The 27631-nt window shown below is 40.5% G+C and overlaps 1 protein-coding gene across 1 annotated transcript in view; it reads left to right on the top strand.

Annotated features, from left to right (window-relative positions):
• The window catches only part of LOC5503341, a 99010-nt gene that overhangs the window by 24382 nt on the left and 46997 nt on the right, over window positions 1-27631 (top strand). Inside the window, exons 7-25 of the mRNA XM_048732918.1 lie at window positions 4464-4602; window positions 5137-5447; window positions 6256-6376; window positions 7695-7972; window positions 8221-8362; window positions 8429-8709; window positions 9349-9487; window positions 10126-10490; window positions 10873-11011; window positions 12485-12762; window positions 16084-16219; window positions 17047-17366; window positions 18499-18640; window positions 20920-21245; window positions 21948-22074; window positions 22443-22808; window positions 23278-23438; window positions 26466-26612; window positions 27145-27277. Of these exons, the coding sequence (XP_048588875.1) occupies window positions 4464-4602; window positions 5137-5447; window positions 6256-6376; window positions 7695-7972; window positions 8221-8362; window positions 8429-8709; window positions 9349-9487; window positions 10126-10490; window positions 10873-11011; window positions 12485-12762; window positions 16084-16219; window positions 17047-17366; window positions 18499-18640; window positions 20920-21245; window positions 21948-22074; window positions 22443-22808; window positions 23278-23438; window positions 26466-26612; window positions 27145-27277 (4051 nt within the window). The remainder of the gene's footprint in view (window positions 1-4463; window positions 4603-5136; window positions 5448-6255; window positions 6377-7694; window positions 7973-8220; window positions 8363-8428; window positions 8710-9348; window positions 9488-10125; window positions 10491-10872; window positions 11012-12484; window positions 12763-16083; window positions 16220-17046; window positions 17367-18498; window positions 18641-20919; window positions 21246-21947; window positions 22075-22442; window positions 22809-23277; window positions 23439-26465; window positions 26613-27144; window positions 27278-27631) is intronic.

The following is a 27631-nucleotide window of genomic DNA, read 5'->3' as shown; positions in this document are numbered from 1 at the left end:
ACACAATTCCTGGCGTAAATATGGCTGTCAAAGTTGTCAACAGTCTAATGGTAAATTCTTAACAAGAATACGTCAAGAGGGGTGGTGGTATTGACTGTTTTTGACTCTTAACTTGGAAACAGGCTTTTATTAAAGTTTAATCCCCCACCCTTCCCTGGGACCATGGGTGTGGGGGTATCAAATGACTAGTGAATAAGAACATCCTACTGTTCTCTTCAAGACATGGTTTTTAATTCGCATGTCTTCCAGTCTTTAGCATTCATCTTGGCCCTCAGGTAGTTCCTGGTTTATAAAAGAGTGAAAACAATTATTTATTTTTTCTTTCAAAACAATATTTTCATCAAGCCATTTATAATCTAACTAATTTTCCACAACTATTTGAAAAAAATAAACACATGAGATGCAAGATGCAGACAATACATATTGAAAATAGGGGTTGTTTTTTTTTTTATCCTCGGTGAGAAAAATTTCTCTTGTAAGTTGAAAAAGTTGCTGTATCTTCTAAGGATATGTATCTTCTTAGGACTAAGAGCACCGGATATAAAGACAAGAACGGTCTTCTTTAGCAGTATTTGACAAATGCAACACGATATTGGTTAGCCTTTATGAAATATCTCAACACAATCAATCTGCCCTGAAGAAGTCTTATTAAAGACGAAAATTTCGAGTCGAATTCCAGATTTTGGTGTATTGTATTTTATTCAACACAATCAAGAATATAGATAAAACGAAGAATGTCAAAACAAAAGCTGTTATGCTCAAATAATTTGATTACTAAGTTAAGTACTCGCATTCTCAAAGCATACAAAAAGACAACAAAAAGCCTAATGACTGTTATATTCTCAATAGACAATACAAATCGTCGTCCGAAACTCACCTTGCATTGTTTTTTTGGTCGCTTTCTTGTGGTTGTGTTCGCTTTTTAATGTGAACTGTTACTTGCCTAAATTTACTAGCTAAAACTCTCTCTCTCTCCTCTAGTTGACTTTATCCTTAAGTCACAAAATTTGAGGCAAAATAAATAATCATCGCATAATCGACAAGAATTTTTTCCCTTGCTCCGTGCTTGTATTTATTATTTAGTCGCCATTTCGGGGCCGAGTGGGGCCTGGGAGTCGCGCGGCTGACTGGCTGGCTGGCGAGTGACACCACAGGGTACCAGCGCGATGACCACAAAAACCAAGTCGCATACCTATACCATATTTCTATGCCTATGGAGCTACGCGCGCGGCCTGCGGCCGCGCTTGGCTCCTCTATAAAGATGGCGGTAAAAGTTGTAACCACACAACGTTCTTCAGCAATAACTAAGAAGACATAAAGACGGGAACCGGTTTAGTGCGCATATGTTTTCTCATGGTTGACATCTCCATCTACGTCACAAATGACTGGACCCGGGCCTTTCAGTTCACGGCCTTTTTTCCGAAGGTTGACCAAAATACCTCAATATTACAGATTTGAGTTATTCGCGCGAGTGCGTGTTTTATAGGGTCCTTAAGAACCACATACCATTTGGAAGATGAAAATATAAAGAATTGACAAAGTCTTTGAAAGGTTATATGAACTTTAATAATTTAAGAAATTTTAAATATTCTATTATATTTCTGTTTTTGACGATTTCAACGATTTGACAAATCACGCGCCCAATTTGTTAAACCCCTTCCCCCACAAAACACACACATAACAAGTTTAGCTGTCATACGATGTTTCGACGTCAGGGTAGTTTTACTTTTAGTGACGTCATCGATGACGTCACGCATCACGCGACCATATATTCGCACCGCCCTTGACACATACATGACACCTATCAAGTTTGGTTGTTATATGCTGTGTTTACAGTTGAGCGCCTACCTAGGTTCGGTTTCCTACCCAATATGTCATGAACATTTGCGTGAAAAATTGAAGTTCATCTAAAAATGTTATAAATCAAAGAAAAATAAAGGCCTTCTTGTATTAAAATACATAACATAGACTCTGAGAATGCCTAGGTATTCTATCTCACCGAATTGCAGAGAAAAAGAACTTTTTAGGAGTCTGCACGATGCATCTTGAATGAACTCCAAATCCGTGTTAAGGTGCGTGTTTGTTTGTAAGGCCTCATGAGCGTTGTGGATAGTGCGTAGGCAGAGTCTCCGACTAGAAGTGGACCGCAGTTACATTGACCAATGTGTTTTTGGGGGTCTCCAGATAACCACCTGCCCTGATCAATGTTCCATTTCAATTTGCTCAGTCCGAAAATTCGCGCATCATGCAAACTTCGATTCCCGGATAGCCCGTGCTCACGTCTAGAAATTTCATTGAAGCGTTAGCAACTGCTTGTACGACAATGGAGTATTCCTGCTTACTATTAAAATAGTCAATCCTTTTGTCTACCGGAACTGATTTTAAGGCGATATGACTTTCGTCGACTGCACCAACGACTTGGGGGAAACGTGATTTTGATGTAAATGCTTTGATGTTATTATTAAGGTCGTCTTCGGTTACGGGAAATTTGATAAATTCTGAAGCAAGACTTGCGATTAGTTTACAGAATTCATGAGTAATGTGCATCGCTGTAGAGCGACCGATGCCGAACTGAAGACCGTTCGGTAACTATCTCCTGTGGCAAGTCTCCATAGCGCCACCATCACTCGCTTTGGTACAGGAATTGCTTCCCTCATCTTGGTGTCTTTCTTCGCCATATGCGGGTCTACTAAACGCACAAAACATTCGAATGTTGTTTTCTCAATTCTGAAGTTTTCTTTCCACCATTCGTCGACGTACGAACCTTGCAATAAGTTATCAAACCAGTACTGGTTCCTCGGCCACACCCATGCCCGGCGAGAATTTCTAATTCGAGGTCGAGCTACTCTTTGGTTTCGCCTTGAAAGCGCCAGCAAAAGCATTCGCCTTCGTATCTTTCGCAGATGGTTGAGCAGAATAATCTTTCTCGTTCTTATGGCTCGTAGTCGCCGTAAAAGAACAAGAAATGTAAAGGAAAATACAATGCATGCAGCGGCAATAGATCTGATGTTATTCATCGTTAAGGCGCGCTAACCCTTGGCCGCCAATTTTTGTATTGACGAGCATTTGACACCTTAGACAGCTACTGACAGATGAACTTAGGTCAAATCAGCTAATGTGAACGCATTCACCGCCAACCGGGGTTGAGATATCATATAACCGAACCTAAGTAGGCGCTCAAGTGTAAACACAGCAATACAATGTTTCTTTCACGAGATATGAATGTTTCCTACATTGATGACGTCACAATCACGTGACCATATTGAAGCACCCCCTTGACACCAACATGACACCTACCGCGTTGGGTTGTTTTTTTTTGGTTGTTTTTTTAATGAAATATATATTTTTTATTTTGATGACGTCAGCATATTTGTGCTTCTAGTGACGTCATTTGTGACTATATTGGTGCACCCCCCTTGACAGCTTCATGACACATACCAAGATTAGTTGTCATGATGTTTCATTCATGAGATAATAACATTAGTGACGTTATCCTAGACGTCACAAATCACGTGACCATATCCGTGCACCCCCCTTGACACCAACATGACACCTGCCAAGTTTGGTTATGAAAGAAAGTTTCTTTCAAGAGATATGAATTTTTTGCTTTTCATCACTTTTTTTCTTTTAGTGACGTCATAGATGACGTAACAATCACGTGATCATATTGGAGCACCCCTTGACACCAACATGACACCTACCGAGTTTGATTGTCATATGATGTTTCGTTTAGGAGATATGAATGTAGATATGACATTTTATTTAAAGTGACGTCATCGATGACGTCACGCATCACGTGACCATATCAAGGCACCCCCTTGACACATACATGACACCTACCAAGTTTGGTTGTGAAACAATGTTTCTTTCAAGAGATGATTTTTTTGCTTTTCATCACGTTTTTTTCTTTTAGTGACGTCATCGCTGACGTAATACTGACGTGACCATATTGGAGCACCCCCCTTGACACCAACATGACAACTACCGAGTTTGGTTGTCATTTGATGTTTCGTTTAGGATATATGTTTCGTTTAGGAGATATAAATATAGATATGACATCGGGATAGTTTTGCTTAAAGTGACGTCATCGATGACGCCACGCATCACGTGACCATATCTTGGCACCCCCCTTGACACAAATGACACCTACCAAGTTTGGTTGCCATACGTTGTTTCCTTCGTGAAATATAAATATTTTTATTTTTGATGACATCATATTTTTGCTTCTAGTGACGTCATCGATGACGTCACAAACCACGTGACCACAGTTTTGCACTTCCCTTGACACATATATGACACCTGTCAAGTTTTGTTGTCATACGATGCTTTTTGGGAATGGACGGACGAGTCACTGAAACTCGAGTCGATGGGTTACCAATATTTGTTACCATATTTTTCTTATATACCACTTTTTCTCAGGTATGGGATCTCCGCTATAAAAGATTTCATTGTTTTCATTTCAGACTTTCCAGGCGAACTCAGACGCGAATGGTATTGTTCGCAACTATTTGAAAACTGTTATCAGAACCCGTTATATATCTATCGTTCCGACGAAGTGGTTCCTGTTCATTTGTATGAGAGTGGAGATATATGGGTGTGAAGGTAATATCAATATATTAGAACCTTGCTAAATCGAATTCTAAAGTTCGGTAAAGGAGGGTCGTTAGCGAGGCCTTTGTGTGTATCTATATATGTGATGGAATTCAGGGGAAGGGGGGAGGGCTCCCATTAAAGGGAGGCTCCTATTATGACGGTTGTGATCGTCGACAAAATAGATTCAACCCTCTGTGGTAAATCTTTGGGTGTGGTCAAATGCAATCATTACCACAAAAAAAACAGCATATCGGCTGTAGTCGAAGCAATTTTAAGCTCTAAGTACTGAAAACGTATTTCAATTCTTCTGAATTGCGACTCTGCGACTCTAAATACGCCACCCACGAGAACATGTCTGTTCTGACAAATAATTATGTTTTTGAGAAGAAGAAATTTAATATTTAGTCTTTATCGATCCCTGTTGTTTTTTCGAGGCATTCAAGAACCAAGGATCACCCGGTTTCTACTACCACTGGTATTCCACGTGCTGACCTTTTATAGTTAAAAGACAACTCATATTTTAAATGTCATTTGGACTTTTAGCGTGCGGTCGTGAGCTTGGCCTGAGTAATGGCCGCGTCCTCAACACGCAACTAACTGCGTCGTCCCACATGGGGGACCCTTATCGGCCCCAGTATGCTCGCCTGAAGAACCCCACACGAGTATGGTGCGCCGCTTTAGAAGATACCAAGCCTTTTTTACAGGTCGATCTTCAAACGACACACAGAGTTCGCTACATTAGTACCCAGGGCAGCTCCGTCAATGGGTCTGACGTAGGGGTGACGTCATACCATGTGCAGTTTGGTATGGATAGATTGGAGTGGCATAACTACACTCAAAACGGAACACTGAAGGTGAGTACCTTATTACACTTAATTTTCGCGACGTCAAAATCTCGCGATTTTGAGATGGCGATATTTCGCGACACTTTATTTTTGCGATTTTCCTACTTTCGTCAAGACCAGATCACTTTATTTTTGCGATTTTGGGGAAATCAAAGCAAAACAAGTGGAATTAAAATGTGCTGCAATCATCAAAACGGAAATAATTTGTAACAAATTGGGGTATATTTAGTAAATAAAAGTCCAACTCAACTCCTTGCCGTACTATATGTACATTAGATGATTTAATAGACAAGGTGCTTATTAAACGGCCAATATTCCCCCAAAGGCTTCTTGTGTACTCACTTAATTTTCGCGCATCCTAATTTTCGCGACACTTTATTTTCGCGAATCTTTTAAAATCACGAAAATCGCGAAATTGAGGGTGACGCGAAAATTAAGTGTAATAAGGTAGTAGCTGCAGAAGAGCTGGTTACTCATTTTTTTTTTTCAATGTTTTAAGTTTAAATTCTTCATATAAATCTTTATAATATCTCAGTGGAACAAAATCTACCTGCCTCTATGTTTAATAAACTGTGCTCTTTACAACTTTTAAATAGAATGTAATCAGTCTTCTGACCAGCCAATAAACATGTGTGGTGGGCTGTAACCGGTAAAAGTACCATAAATCTTTTTAAAATCGAAAGCTTTCGTGACATTCCCCTCTTAAATGAGATGTTTTCTCATCGAGTAACATCCTGTGTTCTGCCTACCTACTCACCATGTTATTGCAGTAGGATGCTTCGAAATTAGGGATAAATAGCAAGCAAATTTTGTTTAGATTTTCCAGAGTGGTAATGTCACCTTACCAGTGCCTATTGTGGCGGTGTTCATTCAAATCAGACCAATGGAATGGAATGGATCCACAGCGTGTCTACGGCTAGAGCTCTACGGCTGCAAAGGTAAGTGCTACCTACGACACCTACTAAGGACACGCTACATTCAACACGCTGCACGCTACATAAAAACGAACCATTCAATGCACAAAATACTCAATACGTTACATCCTACATACAGCAAGTAACACGCTACATTCAACACGAGACACGCTACATACAAAATGATGTAAATATAAAACGAAACATTTAATACGGTACACAAAACACGCAACACGTTACATTCAGCATGCAACCGCTACATAAAAAAACAAATCGTTAAATACGCTACACGCTACATACAGCACGTAACACGGTACATTCAACAAGCTACACACTACATACAACACGCAGCACGCTAAATACAACACGTAACACGCTACATACAAAACGCTAAACCCCTACAACACGCAATACGCTAAATACAACTCGCAACATACAAACCATGGACGCTAGAGAAAACAGGCAAGACACAACATTCAACACGCTAAATACAAAACACAGCAAACAAAATTCATCTCGCAACACTCTACATGCAACATACAAGATTCTGCATGCAACACGCGATATAAAGCACGATACATGCAACACGCAACACGCTACATAAAACACGCTCATGCAACACGCTACATAAAGCACGCTACATGCCATGCGCAACACGCTATATAAAACACGCTACATGCCGTACCCAACACGCTACATGAAGCACGCTACATGCCACACGCAACACGCGACATAGAGTACGCCACATGCAATACGCAACACGCTACATAGAGTAGGCCACATGCCATACGCAACACGCTACATGAAGCACGCTGCATGCCATACGCAACACACTACATAAAACACGCTACATTCAACACGCTACATAAAAAACGCTACACGCAACACGCTACATAAAGCACGCTACATGCCATACGCAACACGCTACATAAAACACGCTACATGCCGTACGCAACACGCTACATAAAACACGCTACATGCCATACGCAACGCGCTACATAAAACACGCTACATGCCATACGCAACACGCGACATAGAGCACACTACATGCAACACGCTACATAAAGCACGCTACATGCCATACGCAACACGCAACATAGAGCACGCTACATGCAACACTCTATATAAAGCACGCTAATGCCATACGCAACACGCTACATAAAGCACGCTACATGCAACACGCTATATAAAGCACGCTACATGCCAAACGCAACACGCGACATAGAGCACACTACATGCAACACGCTACATAAAGCGCGCTAGATGCCACACGCAACACCTACATAGAATAACACGAGTTCCTATTTACATTCAAACTTTGTCTGGGGTGATCTATTTTCAGCATGCGCAGACCCACTTGGCCTTGAAAATGGATTTATTGCTGATCATTTTATCGTCGGGACTGGAGGTGGAAACGCTCGACTTAATAGCGCAGGCTGGGGAGGCAATCGGCTCTTTGAGCAGAGAATGTTTCTCCGGGTTGACTTAGATACCGGATGGGCTGTTGTCAATGGCATTGCAACACGTGGATCAGGTGACCTGGCAATCACCGAGTATACACTGGCCTACAGCTTGGATCTGGTCCATTGGTGGGATCATACAGAGGACGGTCTGAAAAAGGTACCTTTAAAGAAGGACGATCACGTCGCCATTTTATGCTCCTGCTCAATGGCGACTCACACAAAACATCCATTTCCATCGGCTGATTCAAGCAAGTAACCAAGAAATTTACTATCAAATAACGTCAATAACATATCAGACTTAGATCAATAACATATCACTCTTAGATTGTTATTTTGTCTCGCGAATAAACCGCTGTAGGATGAAACTTGAGGTAACTCAACTAATTCAGAATCCTTACTAAACAGATTCTAAAAGGCAACGAAGACTCTTACACCACAGTTCGACACAACTTCAGATTCAACGTGACAACTAGATATGTAGAGTTGACTGTTGTGAGGTTTAGTGGAGAGAGTTTCCGTCTACAATTGGAGCTGTACGGCTGCAGAGGTACGTCTGTCTGTCTGTCCATTAGCCTGCATGCCTGTACCAATTGATTGATATCTATTTTCCTAGTTTGTGAGCGGGCCCTTGGTCTAGAAAGCAAGGACATTCCTGATAACGCTTTTTTTGATGGAGGCAACTTTATTGACGAGCAACATATGGCAAAATCCGCCCGACTGAACGGTCCATATGCCTGGTGTGGCCGCAATAGAGGAGCACTCACTATTGACCTGCAAACAACGTATTTCGTCACAGCAATCGCCATTCAGGGGTTAGGATTGGCAGGTGCTTTTGCTACAACCTTGGATTTGTACAGGGCACAAGCTACACACCTTGACTTTCAAACTGTCATGGTATGAAACATTCTCCCTCTTTCGATTTTACATATAAGAGGAATATGCTTAATCGTATAACAGCGAGTGTTTAAAACACGTTCGTTCCTAATAGTCCGCTTTATATATGATGGAATTCGAGCTTGAAGTCGAGGCTTTGTCAGGTCAGAATCTATTTACAGCCGCCTTGCAAATGATTGCCGGTTTTTCCTGACAAAATTCCAGACCAATTAGATTCTCGACATTACTGCGATTTTGAGAATTCTGAGAACTCTGGCCAAGATATCCAAATTGCATATACCACATGTCACCTTTGTCAATCAAATTTTGAACTTAAGATTTCTTACCCGCCTACTGATCAACAAATTGCTGGCAGAGTTTGAATGACGGGAGAATGAATTCGTATTCGCGCCTTGAGTGACGGGTTGAGCGAATGTAGATATGGGTAGTCCAGACCGCAGGTTAAGCATTTCATGAGCTTGACCTCGCAGATTGCTTAAAATCGCAGTAAAAGGTGACTCGAAAGTACGCACGTAGTCTAATCCTTGTAGTGCGTTAAAAATATATGTTCTCGGTCCATTTGTACCCTCCCTGCACCCTCAAAACCCGTACGGACAGAAGTCCAAAGTCAGGATTACTTTAAAAATTGGGTGTTTTTAGAGGACTTCAGGGCCAACAGACCCTGACAATCCGGTAATACGACGTCCAAGGCTTCCGTTTCTTGCACGTGAAGTTAAAGTGAGCATACATCGGGATAGATTAAGACCTTGTCTACGACTGGAAATATACGGCAGAAAAGGTAAGATGGAATGATGCACTATACTTTTAAATGGCTGCTTGATTAGGATCACTTACTTTACACTCTCTTATTTTATATAAGAACGTCTAATTTTTTAGCTACGGCTGGGTAATTTTATTACAGGTATTTCTTATTGGTATTTAATGAAGATTTTTTTAGATAGCGCAGATATAGTGCAATATATAAGGTTGAAAGCAATTGCAAAAGTTTGGCCCGAAAATGCACATTTTAGAAAAACGAAGACACAGCAGGTTTTGGATAAAAGAAAGAGGAAGATGATTATGACAAACAATAGGGCCCTCGAATGGTCCCCCGAAATTTCGATGTGCTTGCATGCTCGCGCATTTTTTTCCGCATGCTCGCATGCGCGCGCAATTTTTTCCGCCGTGCTCGCAGGCTCGCGCAATTTTTTCCGCCGTGTTCGCATGCTCACGCAATTTTCCCCGCCTAAAAATGCTCGGTCTCTCATAAAAAACAAGTGCTCGCAAAAGACCATTCGGGGTTCCTAACAATCCTTCGTAGGAAAAAGATTATATATATTTTTTTTAGATGACAGATAATGATAAAATGTCATTGGGATGATAGGTTAGTGGTTAACCTCTAATTACAAAAGAAATGACTGTGTTTTGTTTCTTAAGTATCCCCTTGTGAAGACCCGGCCGACCGCGGCGTCAATTATGCTATCGGAATGGAGTCAGGGCTCATTCCCAGCTCTCGCATCACCGCCTCGACCACTCTTGACGCAGATCATCAGTCGTTCCATGGGAGGCTGGGAACTATTCTAGGAAAAGGTGCCTGGTGCTCAGATGACCAAAATGGTCAGCAGTTTCTCCAAGTAGAGCTTGAAGCACCCTACAGAATAATGGCATTTGCGATTCAAGGAAAACATCCTTTATCCGACGATGCGATTGGGCTAGCATGGGTGACGACATACTCCGTATCAATCAAACAGCGAGGTGGAAGAACGTGGAAGTTTATAAATAACGAAACAAACACAACGATGGTATGGTAAACATCGATCCGAGGAAAAGCACTGCGCATGCGCGAAGTACCCTTTGACTGTTGAATAAAAAGTAGTAAAAGTAGAAGTATAAAAACACAACTAATAGTGGGATGCCATAAAAATTGCAATGGCCATTCTTTCTAAAACTTAAGTTAAGCTCTGTTGTTTTACATTTTTACGGCTTCAAAACGCGAATTTTCCCTTGCGTTCTTTTATAGAATACTGACAGTAGCCTTGGGTTGCCTGTGTTTATAAGTTCATCTTATATTAATTTTGGGTTTGGGTCATTTTTCGTTTATTCAGAAACTTTTTTTCTTGCTGGAGCTTACCCCACGAGTGACCAGTCTTTCTAATGAACGCGACTAACTTTGATTCTTGTTAGGTATTCGCAGGTAACACCGAACACAATTTGACGGTCAAAAATGTACTCTCGAAGCCATTCACTGCCAAGTCAATCCGAGTGCACCCGGTCACGTGGTACAACAAAATCTGTCTTCGACTAGAACTCTATGGATGTAAAGGTGGATACTAGCTTGTTGAGATGTGGCCTGAGATCTGTTATAAGATGTGTAATCTTTGTCACCCCTCTGTGGTCTGTCTGTCTGTTATAAGATGTACAACCTTTTTATAGATCTGTGATCTGTTATAAGATGTGTTATTTGTTTGATAGATTTGTGGTGTGGCATTAGATCTATGGTCTATCGGTCGATTTGTGGTTTGTTGGAAGATAGGTGGTCGGTCAATAGATCTGTGGTGTGTCGGTCGATCTGTTGTCTGTCGATAGATCTATTGTCTGTCGGCAATCATTGTTTTGTCGTAGATCTGTTGTCTGTCGATAGATCTGTGGTTCGTCGGTGGATCTATGGTCTGTCAGTCGATGTGTGGTCTGTCGGTCGGTCTGTGGTTGTCGCTAGATCTATGGTTGTTGGTTGATGTCGGTTGATGTGTTTGTCGGTCGATCTTTGCTCTGTCGACAGATCTATAGTCTGTCGGTCAGTCTGCGTTCTGTATTTCTATCTATGGTCTGCAGATCTATTGTCTTTCGGTCAAGCTATGGTCTGTAAGCAAATCGGCTGTCTGATGTAAGTAATGTCGATAGCTCTGTGGTCTGTCGATAGGTCTGTAGACTCTCGATAGGTCTTTGGTCTTTCGATAGATCTGTGGTGTGGTGTGTCGATAGATGTGTGGTCTGTCAATAAGTCAGTGGTTTGCCGATAGGTCTTTGATTTGCCGGTATGTCAGTGGTATATGTCGATAGGTTGCTCTCCCAATAAGTCATGGGTATTTCGATAGGTATGTGGTGTGTCGATATCTATTTGGTTTGCTGATAGATCTGTGGTCTTCCGATAGGTCTGTGTGTGTCGAAAGGTCTTTAATCTATCGATAGATGTGTGGTGTGTTAATAGATGTGGTCTGTCAACAGATAATAATGATAATAATGATGATGATGATGATGATTGATGATGATGATGATGATGATGATGATGATGATTTGATGATGATTTGATGATGATTTGATGATGATGATGTTAATGATGATGATGATGATGATGATGATGATGATGATGATGTTAATGATGATGTTAATGATGATGATGATGATGATAATAACAATGTTTGTTTAATTCAACCGATTGCAGTACATGAATAGACTGAATCTGTTGTCTGTCGATAGATCTCTTGTGTGTCGATAGATATGTGGTCTGTCGATAGGTCTTTGTTCTGCCTGTGGTCTGTCGATATGTCTATGTTCTGCCTGTGGTCTGTCGATAGGTCTTTGTTCTGCCTGTGGTCTGTCGGTCGGTCTTATGTCTGCCTGTGGTGTGTCGATAGATATGTGGTTTGTCGATAGGTCTGTGTTGGGTTCGGAGATCTCTGGAAACTCGACTATTCAATATGTTTTTATTTCAGGATCAAGCAGTGTTTAGAAGACCTTTCTTTCCGAAGACATACACACTGATATCATGCGACTTAAAATATTTTTGTCTTTTCAGAGTGTTTTTCACCGTTGGGGATGGAAAATTTAACCATCAATAGTCCCTTAGCACACAGCGGTGATACATCTCATGCAAGACTGATGCAGACGGGTTACTGGTGGAGTGATACGTCTAACCTCCCCGCATTCTTTCGTATCACCCTGGGAGAAGCTATCAGGACTGTCACGGGTCTCGCTATCGATACTGAACGCCATGGATTCCAAAATCATTTTGTCTTATCCTACAGTATAATGGACTTTTATTGGCAAGATTATTATGAGGGTCGAGAAACCAAGGTATAAAAGAAAATAAAATGCCTAGACGTAGTCGTACACCCTTTTATTTGTGGCTTTATAGTAGTAGCACCATAAACTCGGTTCATATGTTCCTTGGGTCAAGTAATAAATCACTTTCAGAGGGGCCACAAATCTGAGACTCCCTCCCTTTAGAGGGTGAAGTCTTTTGCCCGCGCTGTCACAACCAGAGTGAAGTTAGTTCCTTATTCGCAGTTCCTTTTTCGTCTGTTTCCTTATTCGCTCAGTTCCTTATTCAAATCCGGGGGGGTACTTACATGATACCTTTTAATTCGAGTTGAAACAGTATTTAGGCATAACAGTATATTCAGAACAAGTCCAACAGCATTTTCGTCGGGTAAATTTCGATGCTTTAAAGTGCTCGCTGCTAAGCGGAGCTGTGAACATGAGACTCTATCTGCTACAAAAGGTCAAATTACGAAATGCGTGCAATCGCTTTCACAAATGAATCTAGCAAAAGAGAGGAAATCTACCTCTCATCTAATAAATGTATTTGTATCTTGGGCTTTATTTCCAAACGCATTAATATATATTTAGAGGAGAAATATTCACGCTTTACTTGACTACGTACGCGTGTAGAAGGAATTTGACCTTGCTAACAAAACCACAATTTGACAGATAGTGCTTGTTGTCAATTAACACCTTGGCTACTAGATATGGCTCTGACAAAACAAATAGATTAGTGCAGTGACACGAATAGGGAACTGTTCCTTATTCAAGTTAGTTTTCGCGAATAAGCAAATGGAATCTCCAAACGTCCCATTTCGTTTTACGACTTATCCGAATAAGGAATAGACTATGAAGAGGATTTTCAGTGTTTGCTTATCATTTCTCAATAAAGGAAAGGAAATTTCATAACTCCCGATTTCTCTTTAACTACTCCTTTCCAAAGAGTTCTCGAAAAAGGAAATGGTATTTCATAACTCCCGATCTCGTTTTAACTACTTATCCGAATAAGGAATAGACTAAAAAGAGGGTTTTTTTTGTTTTCTAAACATTTCTCGAATAAGTAAATGGAATCTCCCAACTTCCGATTTCGTTTTACGACTTATCCGAATAAGGAATAGACTAAAGAGAGGGTTCTTTAGTACTTTCTAAACATTTCTCGAATAAGGAAATGGTATTTCATAACGCCTGATTTCGTTTTAACTACTTATCCGAATAAGGAATAGACTAAAAAGAGGGTCGTTTGTGTTTTCTAAACATTTCCCGAATAAGGAAATGGTATTTCATAACGCCTGATTTCGTTTTAACTACTTATCCGAATAAAGAATAAACTATGAAGAGGATTGTCAGTGTTTGCTCATCATTTCTCAATAAAGGAAATGAAATTTCATAACTCCCGATTTCGCTTGAACTACTCCTTTCGAAAGAGTTCTCGAAAAAGGAAATGGTATTTCATAACTCCCGATCTAGTTTTAACTACTTATCCGAATAAGGAATAGACTAAAAAGAGGTTTTTTTTATATTTTCTAAACATTTCTCGAATAAGGAAATGGTATTTAATAACGCCTGATTTCGTTTTACCTACTTATCCGAATAAGGAATAGACTAAAGAGAGGGTTCTTTAGTATTTTCTAAACATTTCTCGAAAAAGGAAATGGTATTTCATAACGCCTGATTTCTTTTTAAATATCTATTCGAATAAGGAATCTACTTTAAAGAGGATTGTTAGTATTTTCTCACAATTTGTTTAGAGGAGTATATTCGCGCTTTACTTGACTACGTACGTATGTCGTGTGAATTTGACCTTGCTAACAAAACCACAGTTTGACAGATAGTGCTTGTTGTCAATTAACACCTTGGCTACTACATAAGGCTCTGACAAAACAAATAGATTAGTGCAGTGACACGAATAGGGAACTGTTCCTTATTCAAGTTAGTTTTCGCGAATAAGGAAATGGAATCTCCAAACGTCCCATTTCGTTTTACGAGTTATCCGAATAAGGAATAGACTATGAAGAGGATTGTCAGTGTTTGCTTATCATTTCTCAATAAAGGAAAGGAAATTTCATAACTCCCGATTTCGCTTTAACTACTCCTTTCGAAAGAGTTCTCGAAAAGGGAAATGGTATTTCATAACTCCCGATCTCGTTTTAACTACTTATCCGAATAAGGAATAGACTAAAAAGAGGGTCGTTAATGTTTTCTAAACATTACTCGAATAAATAAATGGAATCTCCCAACGTCCGATTTCGTTTTACGACTTATCCGAATGAGGAATAGACTAAAGAGAGGGTTCTTTAGTATTTTCTAAACATTTCTCGAATAAGGAAATGGTATTTCATAACGCCTGATTTCGTTTTACCTACTTATCCGAATAAGGAATAGACTAAAGAGAGGGTTCTTTAGTACTTTCTAAACATTTCTCGAATAAGTAAATGGAATCTCCCAACGTCCTATTTCGTTTTACTACTTATCCGAATAAGGAATAGACTAAAGAGGATTGTTAGTATTTTCTCACAATTTGTTTAGAGGAGTATATTCGCGCTTTACTTGACTACGTACGTATGTCGTGTGAATTTGACCTTGCTAACAAAACCACAATTTGACAGATAGTGCTTGTTGTCAATTAACACCTTGGCTACTAGATATGGCTCTGACAAAACAAATAGATTAGTGCAGTGACACGAATAGGGAACTGTTCCTTATTCAAGTTAGTTTTCGCGAATAAGGAAATGGAATCTCCAAACGTCCCATTTCGTTTTACGACTTATCCGAATAAGGAATAGACTATGAAGAGGATTGTCAGTGTTTGCTTATCATTTCTCAATAAAGGAAAGGAAATTTCATAACTCCCGATTTCTCTTTAACTACTCCTTTCTAAAGAGTTCTCGAAAAAGGAAATGCTATTTCAGGAAACAGACGAAAAAGGAACTGCGAATAAGGAACTAACTTCACTCTGGTGCTGTCACACTATGGAAAATGAAGAATACTTTTTTGTCAAATGCCCAATTTACAAAGAACTTCGAAATACTCTTTCGCAACAACTAAATAGACAATCGTAAACTTCACAGATTTAATAGCCCCCAAAAACACAAAGCATTGTAGGTAAATACATTTGTTACTTGTTCACGGCACTCTAATCTATCTTTCTGTCTGTCTGTCTGTCTGTCTGTCTGTCTGTCTGTCTGAATAGACGAATATCAGGCATGACCACACCTCATTTCAATAAAAGAATGTACAACAAAATAACCAAAGCGATAGCAATTTTGCTTTGTTGTATTCATCAGCAAAATTATAAAATATTTGTGATTCTACTGTGTTATTGAACACAATATGATGACATTATTTTAATTACAGATATTTTCTACATACTCCGAAGTCTATTCTATATCCAAAATAGAACTTGGCTTCCCGTTTCTAGCGAGATATGTGAGGATCAATTTCAAGGATATATTGTTACTACCAATGCAGTTTGAGCTGTATGGATGCACAGGTATGTGTTATAAATTACCTAACATATGATATTAAACAATTTTGTTTTGAATGCCGTCGCTTTTCGTAGTTGCTCAAAGCGCCAGTGATGAAAATCACAAGACGAGTTCCAGTACCGCGGGGTTAAACCAGCCTTTTTGTTTTGAAATGGCGGCTTTTTACAGGCGAACTGTCACATTTTGGCGAATGCTAAGAAGACTAGCGCAAAGCTTAGGCTATAATTTTCTTTATGACTCCCTCATTATCAAACAAATATTTTGTACAGTATGGTTTTAATGCTGCACACTTAGTCGCAACAGTTACTGAAGTCATTGAATGATTCAACAGTACGATTGTGTTTGTTTTCACCAGATCAAACCTAAGGCTCAAATTTTCTTTATGACTCCCTCATTATCAAACAAATCTGTCATCTTTTGTAAGTATGTTTTTAATGTTGTACAGTTAGCCAAAACAGCCACTGGAATCAGCGTTTTGTACGGCAATGCAAACAATTTCGATTTTAATTTAACACATCAAACTACTAAGTAGTTTCGCCATGGACTGCTTGAAGTTTTAATTAATTACACCCCAATTACTCACCTCTCTGTAACAGACCCGGTAAAACCTAGATTTTCGTCGTTTCTTGGAGGGTTTGAAATTTCCACCGCGGTCAGCTCATTTTTAACCGCCGGTCACTCAACTTACTCGTCGTGTAGGAAAGAGACTGTTCGGGTTGATTTAGAACATTCGACGGGTGCCTAGGAGGCTAAAAGTCGTCGAGATGGTCGAAAAATTCCGTTACCGGGTCTGTTACAGAGAGGTGTTCAATTCTCTTTCTAAACTCCTCAGAGTGCTATCAACCACTTGGCCTTGTCGATGCTAACAAATACCCAAACACATCCTTCACGGCAAGCAGTTCCGATACTGGCGGTGGCTACTTTCCACACATGGCCAGGTTGATCGATGGCCAGAAACCTTGGTGTATGTCATCGTCTTCTTCCAACTACTGGCTAGCCATTGACCTTGGTGTAAGCGTGGATGTGAGCGCCGTAGAAGTGAAAGGAAATGATGTAGACGAAGACATTAATCAATGGATCTGGGATTTCAGTGTAGAATACTCTAACGACTATGTTCAGTGGAAACAACACTTCAGAGATGATTTTAAAACTGTAAGTGTATTGTATACTTGGGTATCTGGTGGGATCAGACCAGGACAATGGGCAACTTGATTTTTTGTAGAGGTGTAAAAACCTGGCTTTCTACATTAGGGACTATGAATCGCATGTCTTCTCGGGCGCAAAGCCGGACGTACTATCTTTCCAAACATTCTGCATTTTGCAACCTGTATAGGGGGACGTCATAGAACCGTTAGGGAAGCGATGGTACCATCTTTAGTGACAATGCATACACACTGTGACTCACACTCTTGTTTGTAAGCTGCGGGTAGCAGCCCGCATCTCTAGTTGTCATTTCCACCTACAACACATAGATACTTGCGCTATGGAAATTTACACTTGATGCACATTTACAAAATAAGTCTAACAAAATAAGAATTGCCCTGCTACAGGGGGAGAAGGGTTGGGGGGATAATTAAGATGGTGGAAAATATTTTGTCAGTAATTACGTCTCAGGGGCGTTTTTAGAGAAAATACGCAGGGTGTAGTCCAGAGCAGTAATACACTGATCACGGTTCATATAAATCCAAATAGGCACTTTAGCTTTGGTAATAGGTCTCTAAACCTAAAAACTTTCTCTATCCAAAAAGGGACGTAGGCCGTTCCTTAAAAATGATAAAGAAATGACCAGTAGGGGCGTAGCTATGCCCCCACAACTTTTTGGAATTACCGTGCCCCCCCCCCCCACCCCCTCCCCAATATTAAAGAGCTTAAGCATGCCAACGCGAACGGCATCAAAAACTGCGCGCGCGCTCACGAATTGCTGAAAAACGGCGTTGACGTCCGTGACCGAGCGCGTAGAACGTAAAAATGGGTAAAATGCTGTTCGAGATTTCCTGTCACGGACGTCATAGCCTTTTTTCAGCAATTCGTGAGCGCGTGCGCCATTTTTTGATGCCGTTCGTGTTGACTTGCTGAAGCTTTTATTTCCATGCCTGTAACGGCTCTGCCAAATAACATATATAAGATTTCTTCTTTATTATCGACGAAAGGGTCAAATGGAGTCGAACTCATCTCGTCACATGAGCAGGGTGGGGTCTGGACCCCTCGGGCACGCGTCAGCGTCCGCTGCGGGGGAGAGGGGGGTTATGGAAGCTGACGGTATGTCCCTTTTTTTACTTATTAGCGTTGGTCTGGAAATAAAGACAAACACTTGTCTGTGATGGTACAATTCAACCCGTCCCTATTCTCAAAAGCGATCAGGTTTCGTCCACAAAACTGGAAGGATCGGGCCTGCCTTAAGGTTGAAGTTTACACCGGTTGTACAGGTAACGTAGCTACATTACTATCACCGCACGAAGGGGGAACAAATGCTCTTAAGCCATCAAATTACTTGCCAACATACCAGCTCTACTCGTCGTATCTCTAGTCTAAACCCAAGGAATATTATCATCCAGGGATCTCCGATGATATCAGGGTGTGTTTACGGTACCTATCTAGAAGACGTTACATCTCAATTTGCTAGGCATAGGTATGGGTATTCAAAGAATGTCGATCAATCACTCCTTTGTTATTGTCTAAACCCAAGGAATATTATCATCCAGGGATCTCCGATGATATCAGGGTGTGTTTACGGTACCTATCTAGAAGACGTTACATCTCAATTTACTAGGCATAGGTATGGGTATTCAAAGAATGTCGATCAATCACTCCTTTGTTATTGTCTAAACCTAAGGAATATTATCATCCAGGGATCTCCGATGATATCAGGGTGTGTTTACGGTACCTATCTAGAAGACATTACATCTCAATTTGCTAGGCATAGGTATGGGTATTCAAAGAATGTCGATCAATCACTCCTTTGTTATTGTCTAAACCCAAGGAATATTATCATCCAGGGATCTCCGATGATATCAGGGTGTGTTTACGGTACCTATCTAGAAGACGTTACATCTCAATTTGCTAGGCATAGGTATGGGTATTCAAAGAATGTCGATCAATCACTCCTTTGTTATTGTCTAAACCCAAGGAATATGATCATCCAGGGATCTCCGATGATATCAGGGTGTGTTTACGGTACCTATCTAGAAGACGTTACATCTCAATTTGCTAGGCATAGGTATGGGTATTCAAAGAATGTCGATCAATCACTCCTTTGTTATTGTCTAAACCCAAGGAATATTATCATCCAGGGATCTCCGATGATATCAGGGTGTGTTTACGGTACCTATCTAGAAGACATTACATCTCAATTTGCTAGGCATAGGTATGGGTATTCAAAGAATGTCGATCAATCACTCCTTTGTTATTGTCTAAACCCAAGGAATATTATCATCCAGGGATCTCCGATGATATCAGGGTGTGTTTACGGTACCTATCTAGAAGACGTTACATCTCAATTTGCTAGGCATAGGTATGGGTATTCAAAGAATGTCGATCAATCACTCCTTTGTTATTGTCTAAACCCAAGGAATATTATCATCCAGGGATCTCCGATGATATCAGGGTGTGTTTACGGTACCTATCTAGAAGACGTTACATCTCAATTTGCTAGGCATAGGTATGGGTATTCAAAGAATGTCGATCAATCACTCCTTTGTTATTGTCTAAACCCAAGGAATATTATCATCCAGGGATCTCCGATGATATCAGGGTATGTTTACGGTACCTATCTAGAAGACATTACATCTCAATTTGCTAGGCATAGGTATGGGTATTCAAAGAATGTCGATCAATCACTCCTTTGTTATTGTTTATTTTTGAAAATACAACCGTTTATTCGCAAGAAAACAATCTGCGAATGAAGTCTGATACGCAATAGCGGACTTGCGCTAAAAGACCACGTGACTGTTTTTGTAGCAAACTACCGCGCGCTCAGGCTATGGCTTCAAAAAAAAACAGCAACAAAAAACAAAGTATTCAGAGCTTACGAAAAAAGCCAGAATTTTTTTTTGCGCAAATGGTTTAGTTCCATTAAAGGATTTTATTTTTTCATCGTTCTCTGGGTGTGTCGAGCGCAGTCATTTCTGATTTTTTGTTTGATTATTTTGCTTTAATTACCACCCAGAAAGGTCACGTGATCTCTTAGCGCAAGTCCCCTGACGATAATTGACTAAGTCACATGCTTTATTTAAGTCACGTGGCTCTTTTTAGGCCACCCTCATGTCTACTGCTTAGCCCAGCACTTTAGAGTAAGAAAAACAGCCCAGCCTTCGCTGTTTCTGTTGCATTTTTAATAAATTTAGCACTTACATTTCAATGTTAGGTTTAATTGTTATTGTTTATAATGGAAAATGACGGTTTTATTAGCAAAAAAACTTCATCAAAATAACAACCTACAAATGAAGTCTGATACGTAATTGACGGTATTGATATTGGTAGGGGGTGGGGGAAGCAATTCCCCCTGTCCTCCCCCCTCGGTGATCCGTCATTGATGAGACTCACCACGCAATTGTCCCTTGCTATATGCTGATGCTTCGTAGAGAAATGGTTCCGGCACTATTTTCACATCAGCTTGCTTTTTTGATTGGACAATTCCGTCAAGTTCTAAAAAATGAATAGCTAAACAAAGAATGTGTATGATTTTAAAGCATATGCCTTTTTCTAGGATGCAAATCTGAAATTCCCCTATATAACACCGGACCGGAGGGCAAGGAAATAACCACTTCCAGCTACTTTGGTCCTGGCTACGAGCCGTACCTCGTGCGAATGCGCACCACAAATGACACGTATGGCTGGTGCGCGGGCTCCAATGTAGGTCATCAGTATGTCCAGTTCAACTTTAAGGAGGTGAACTCTATCACCGGTATCACCACCGATGGACAAGTCGATCACCCAGACGGTGGCAATGCATCCTGGGTAACCAAGTACAGGGTAGAGCACAGTATGGACGGTATCACGTGGTTCAACTACACGGAACAAGGGAAGGTCAAGGTGAGTCATGTTGTACAGCTACGCTGAACAAGGAAAGGCCAATGTGAGTCACGTGGTACAGCCACACCGAACAAGAGAAGGCCAAGGTAAGCCAGGTGGTACAGCCACACGGAGCAAGGAAAGGCCAAGGTGAGCCTCGTGGTATTACTACACGGAACAAGGGATAGCCAAGGTGAGTCACGTGGTACAACTACACGGAGCAAGGGAAGGGCAAGGTGAGTCACGTGATACAACAACACGGAACAAGGGAAGGCCAAGGTGAGTCACGTGATACAACTACACGGAACAGGAAAAGGCCAAGGTGAGTCACGTGGTACAACTGCACGGAACAAGGGAAGGCCAAGGTGAGTCACGTGGTACAACTACACGGAACAAGGGAAGGGCAAGGTGAGTCACGTGGTACAACTACACGGAACAATTGAAGGCCAAGGTGAGTCACGTGGTACAACTACACGGAACAAGGGAAGGGCAAGGTGAGTCATGTGGTACAACTTCACGAAACAAGGGAAGGCCAAGGTGAGTCACGTGATACAACTACACTATGTTTTGTCATCACTCTTGTACTTATATTTCAATGTTAGGTCGAATAATGACATTTTTTTAATTTGACAAAAAGTATCCTGCCTGTAACTCCAGAATTTCAGACCATTTAGAAAAGCGCTACAACAAACTAATAGATATATATCTGTGTCTATTCTTTAGCAATTCCAGCTAAATAACTCAATCATCACCGCTCGTGTAGCTGGCATCATTTCTCGCATGGTGCGGCTAGTGGCGATTCAATGGAAGGGATGGATTTGCATGAAAGTAAAAGTTCACGGCTGCCCCGGTGAGGAATCTTATATCTGTGCTATTTTCAAAGTTGTTTTCTAATAATTAGTAGATGTAAAAATTAGCCCTGTGTATTTCGGTGTATGTTATTAGCTTCAGCCTATCATTATATGATTTGAATTAGGACACCAGAATAGTCCGCTAAATACACTCCATCCAACAAAAAGCAATTATGAATATAAACTAGAACCTTTGTTATGTATTTTCTCTAAAAAGTTGAATTGGATACTGCATGACCTTAGCTCTGTTTACTGTTTGGATAATTTGAATTAGGACACCAGAATAGTCCCCTACATACTCTCCATCCAACAAAAAGCAATTATGAATATAAACTAGAACCTTTTTTATTTCGTTTTATGTACGAAGTTTGCTCATCACGGCTTGAGCCATCCGCTACGCACAATGGAAACATTCACCCATCTTGGATCCAACTGTTCATTGAGCAGGCATTTCAACAGATCGACGTTGGTGAACAAAGGCAGATACTTTCAGCTGTAGCCGTAGTTCCTAGCTCAGAGGGGTCATATTTTTATACCCTGGCGTACACCACAGACGGGCTAACGTGGCTAGACTATACCGAAAACGGAGTGAAAATGATATTTCGTGGAAATCACGATAGAGGTGAAACTACGCCATCGTCTATAAACCCCGTTGAAGTACGTTCAGTAAGGTTTTATCCAATCAGATACAGGTCCGTGGCTAGGATAGATGCAAAGCTGTACGGATGCCAAGGTAAGTAAACCACATGATAAATAAGAAACTTACTTTAAGTCTAATGTGTCGTGTTTGATCTTGTGCGTGATTTCTTAGCCTAAAATTAAATAGTATTCATACTTTGTACTGTTGCGAGATGAGGAGGGGTAGGGGTGAAGTAATGTAAGGCGGGGTGTGGTGTTGTAAGGTGAGATGAGTTGAGATGTGGTGAGGTGAGGTGTGGCGTGGCGTGGCGTGGCGTGGCGTGGTGCTGTGTGGCGTGGCGTGGCGTGGCGTGGCTTGTGGTGTGGCGTGGCTTGTTGTGTTGTGTTGTGGTGTGGTGTGTGGCGTGGTGTGGCGTGTTGTGGTGAGGTGTGTTGTGGCGTGGCGTGGCGTGTTGTGGCGTGGCGTGGCAGCGAGGCGAGGCGAGGGTGAAGTTGGTAGGGTGGGGTGGAGGTGGCGTCATAGTAGCATAATATTTACGAATACTGCAACTTTCTTTTTTTAGCTTGTGACGAACCTTTCGGAATGCAATCGGGCCTAATCTCTAACGCCTCCATAAACGCTTCGAGCTACCTAGCGGGTTATGAGCCATGGCGGGGAAGACTCGGTGGAACCGGGCTGTGGTGTTCGGGATCCTTTGTGAATAACGACCTAAACTATCTGCAGGTTTGCTTTACACTTAAACATGCATTTTGCCTTCAGGTGGCGCGCCGAGGTTTTGGCTAAACAGCTAATACTAAGTTCCCTATAGACTATTCATTTTCAGCGCGATTTTCCTAATATTTTTTTCCCTTTAAAGATTATTTTTTTATTTAATTTTAATACTCGGAATAATTTATTTTTCTTTAATTGTTGCATTTATTTTTTTTCAAAGATTGCGAGAACAATTTTGGCGTAAAATAATGATTCATTAATCGCGAAGTTTGACAGGTCAGTTTTAAGCCAACAATTCGTGTGCTTCGGACTGGCGTATTGTTAGGAGTTACTGGAAATTTAGGAAAAAATTCATCGCGCAGATTTCGAGATTTTTATTTTAATATAAAAAATATAGCTTCCCTTTAATTTGAATGAAAAAAAATATTTGATTTTCAAGAAGAGTAAATCTAGCAGAATCTGATAAAGCATAGATATATGATAAAATCTTTACAAAAATCGCGCAGAAAATGTCTTCTATAGGGAACTTAGTGTAAGCTGTTAAGCCAAATCAACCTCGGCGCGCTTACCTTCAGTAACCGATTTAAGTTTAACTTCTGTGGGACAATATGGGTTCCAGTGAGTGCATCTGATTGGCTGATTGGCTGATTGGCTAATCGCTTACGATTTATGAATTCTTTATGACTGCCTCGCTCGATCGATTCCTTATCCAGGATATTACTTAGCATATTTGGAAGCCCGCTTCAAATTTTGCCTCCATTTCATAACACAAACACAGTTCAGGAGAACTCCTGTTTATTTTGGATATGTAGCCAGCGGACAGCTAGCAGTAATCACTGCTGAATGAACATTACAATGCAAAACAATCTGACAAGTAGTAAACACTGCGGAATTTCAAATACAATTACAATCTGAAAATCACCTAATTTATATTTACAAGAAGTTAATACTGAGCCGGACATGAAAACCAGAGAAAAAAAACCTGTGGGAAACAACTCTGGACCGTGTTTCCTGAACCAATGCTCGGCTTTGCGTGCTCTTGGGGCTTAAGAGCCGGAAAAAAAAGTTTAAAAAAGAAAATACACATAAAAAAAATTAGCAAAAGTCACATGCCGTCAAAATAAACATTTCTGCCTCTATCATTACATTCCATCGGCAGAAATGTATTATTTTTGTCGCTCTATAAGTTTGTACGTCGGGAATCTCCGCGTAAACTTACAGGAATTCGTGTTTGCCATGATTTTCAAGGCCACCATTCTGAAAATAGCCCCAGGCCCTATCGTTTTTATAACAGGTTTCCAGAAAAAAAAAACTGGATCGCAGTAGCCCCCACCCACCCTAACTATCCACAAGTCGACACGATATAATTATATTCGTTGCTTTTATTCTTATGTTTTTGGCACAATATTTACAAAACAATACATGGATTTTCATTTTATATTAATAAATGGTTAACTGAGATAAAAATGATGTAAAAATCCACGATAAAAATATAATGAATAGCCCGAAAATGTAGACCAGTTTTTTTTTTATTTATGATTTTTTTTTTTCGAGTTGGTTCTTGACACGACTTCCGTCGGTTTTCTCGGAGTTTTGGAGTTATTTAACCTACAAGATTCTTAAGTTTATATCTTTATTTAACACAAAATTTGTTTTTTGATATGAATTATTCAATGTCACCATAAATTTTGGATAACAAAAATGACATTAACCCCAGGAACCCCTGGCTATTTTTAGCTGGATTTACAAAAAGAACGAAAACAGATACCTTCCCCCCTATATTGAGTTTTATACAGCCCGTTATGTCAAACATTGCTGCACCTAGTCAGCGGTATCCAAGCTTTTTAACAGTGCTTTTCGGTCAAATGACTAATTCCTCGTCGCTGTGCTAATGCCAACACAAGTTCATGGTTGCTTGTATTTTAACCCAAAATACAGCTATTAGCATATTGGGAGAGTGCCCTAGGACATCATTAAGTCTATAAGGTCTATAAGAGTGCTGTGCTTATAGATATTTGCAAGCAAAGGTGTATTTATGGGGATATTTTCTTGTTTTGCATTGCCTGGATAAGAAAAAAAAACAATCTTCTAATAAATCATCTAGGCTCTCCTAATTGCTGTCTTTTCTGAAACCAAAATTTTCCCAAAAACTTTTACAACGCTATTCTGGGTCTTTATCACTTGGAATTGATTTGTTTGGCTTTGAGGCGAAAACACCTACTAAATAACCGTCTGACTTTTGGGAGAGTGTTGACTGGCTCTCCCCTCGTGAATTTTTCCACGGATCTTTCAGAATGCTTTGTAATCTGTTATGTCATTTCACAAGCCTTCAAGGAGTGGACATTGTGTTTTGAGGCCATGGAAATGGACCTGGAGAATAAGAGTAAAGGGTAAAGGTAGTTGTGTCTTGAGTTGTGTTTGCTGATCTCTTCCCCTTGTGTGGTATTTTGAATTTTTTATTGAGATGGTCGGTTCTGCTGTTTTTTCTTGTTCGATTTGAAATTTGTCAAAGAACCTGAGCTATTATTTGGCTAAAGAATAGTTGCTATCGCTTAGTTGGATACATATCTTCAAGACCATTTATCCCTTAGACTGATGCCTGATTATCTTCATATCGTTGTGTTTATTTTGCATTCCGTGGTAGTCAATGGCAAGTCATGGCAGTCCATGGTAGAGAACTGCCATCGACTGCCATGGCTTGCCATTGAGTACTATGGCAGTCATGGCATGCCATGGTAGTCCATGGAAAGTTATAGCAGTTGTAGTGTATGTGGGTTTCCTGTGTTACGCGTCACGTAACATTTGTTAGAGTAAAGAAATGCGTTGAAGCGACTTGGTGTTGTTTACTCGCTCCGATTTCTTTAGGCCTTAGTGGCCTCCACAAATACGACACCAGTCCATGGTAGTAGACTGCAATTTACTACCATGGCTTGCTATTAAGTAACATGGCATTCCAGCAGTCGATGGTAGTGGACTGACATTGACTGCCTTGTTTTTTTAAAGAAAACATTACTCTGCTTCTGTGACAATTTTAAACAGGTTGACCTAGGCTACCTATCTAAAATTACTGCCATCGATGTGGGAGGTGATCCTGTTACTGGAGAGCGCGTTAGACAAGTGCGCTTGAGCCTCAGTAGCGACGGGATATGGTGGGACTTTTACCGCAAAGATGGAGGAGATGAAGCGGTGGGTACAAATTTAACTCTCAGAAATATTAATAAATCTAGAAAAAAAAATTTAAACTAAGGACGTAGGGTATCAAAATGTTTGTTGTCCCTTGTCAAGGTTACTGGTAAGGTAAGAGAAGCAGAGGCTTTGCAAGGATTTTTTAAAAGGAGAGGGGCCCAAAAGTGACTTTCAAGTCATTTTTCGCTGTATTTTAGATAATTTCTCATACATTTACTGTATTTTTGGCTGCTAAAAGGGGGTGAGGCCGGGCCCCCTAGGCCACCCCTTGGTTACGCCCCTGAAAAGTTATTAAAAAAAATTAATCGTATCCAAGCTCAAATGATCAAATCTCATCCAAAACTAATTTATTTAGAAAAAAAACGTGTTTTTTAGACATTGTATAGTAAGAATGACATAATGTTTTTATTATTGAATGGTAAATATCAATGACAGAAAACTGTTTTTACATTTTTTTTTTCGTTGAGCAGCATTTATTTCGTCAGAATTTTGGATCTGGTTTGTCCAATTGTGAAGAAGTTTAATATTTCAGCTTCTAGATGCTTATGGACATACAACTGACACTAGGCGTGTAGGACTACGCTCAGGAACGCATGCTAGGTACATTCGCATGAACCCTACGTCCCCCACCACCTGCATGAAAGTTGAAATACGAGGGTGTAAAGGTAAAGTTCATGACCGTATTTAGCATATTTTAAACAATGACATTCGTAAATCACGCGCCCTGATTGGTCAAGGGTCACTCTTAGCGTCGGCATGGGCGCGCGTTCCCCAGAACTAGATAGTAACGTAAAGACAGCTCGATTTAGTCGTATGCAACCTGCCTACGTCATGTCATAGCCCTGAATTACACACTACGACTTTCGTAGTCGAGTATCGTAGCGGAGTCGTGGGCTGATTCGCACTCTACGACTTGAGTGATAGAGGTGTTGCGTCGTAGCGAGTCGTGGGCTGACTTACACTCTACGACTTGAGTGATAGAGGTGTTGCGTCATAGCGAGTCGTGGGCTGATTTACAC

Source organism: Nematostella vectensis, chromosome 9 (genome assembly GCF_932526225.1).
Source record: "Nematostella vectensis chromosome 9, jaNemVect1.1, whole genome shotgun sequence".
In the NCBI taxonomy this organism is placed as follows: Eukaryota; Metazoa; Cnidaria; class Anthozoa; order Actiniaria; family Edwardsiidae; genus Nematostella; species Nematostella vectensis.
This window is presented reverse-complemented; position numbering and strand designations above follow the sequence as displayed.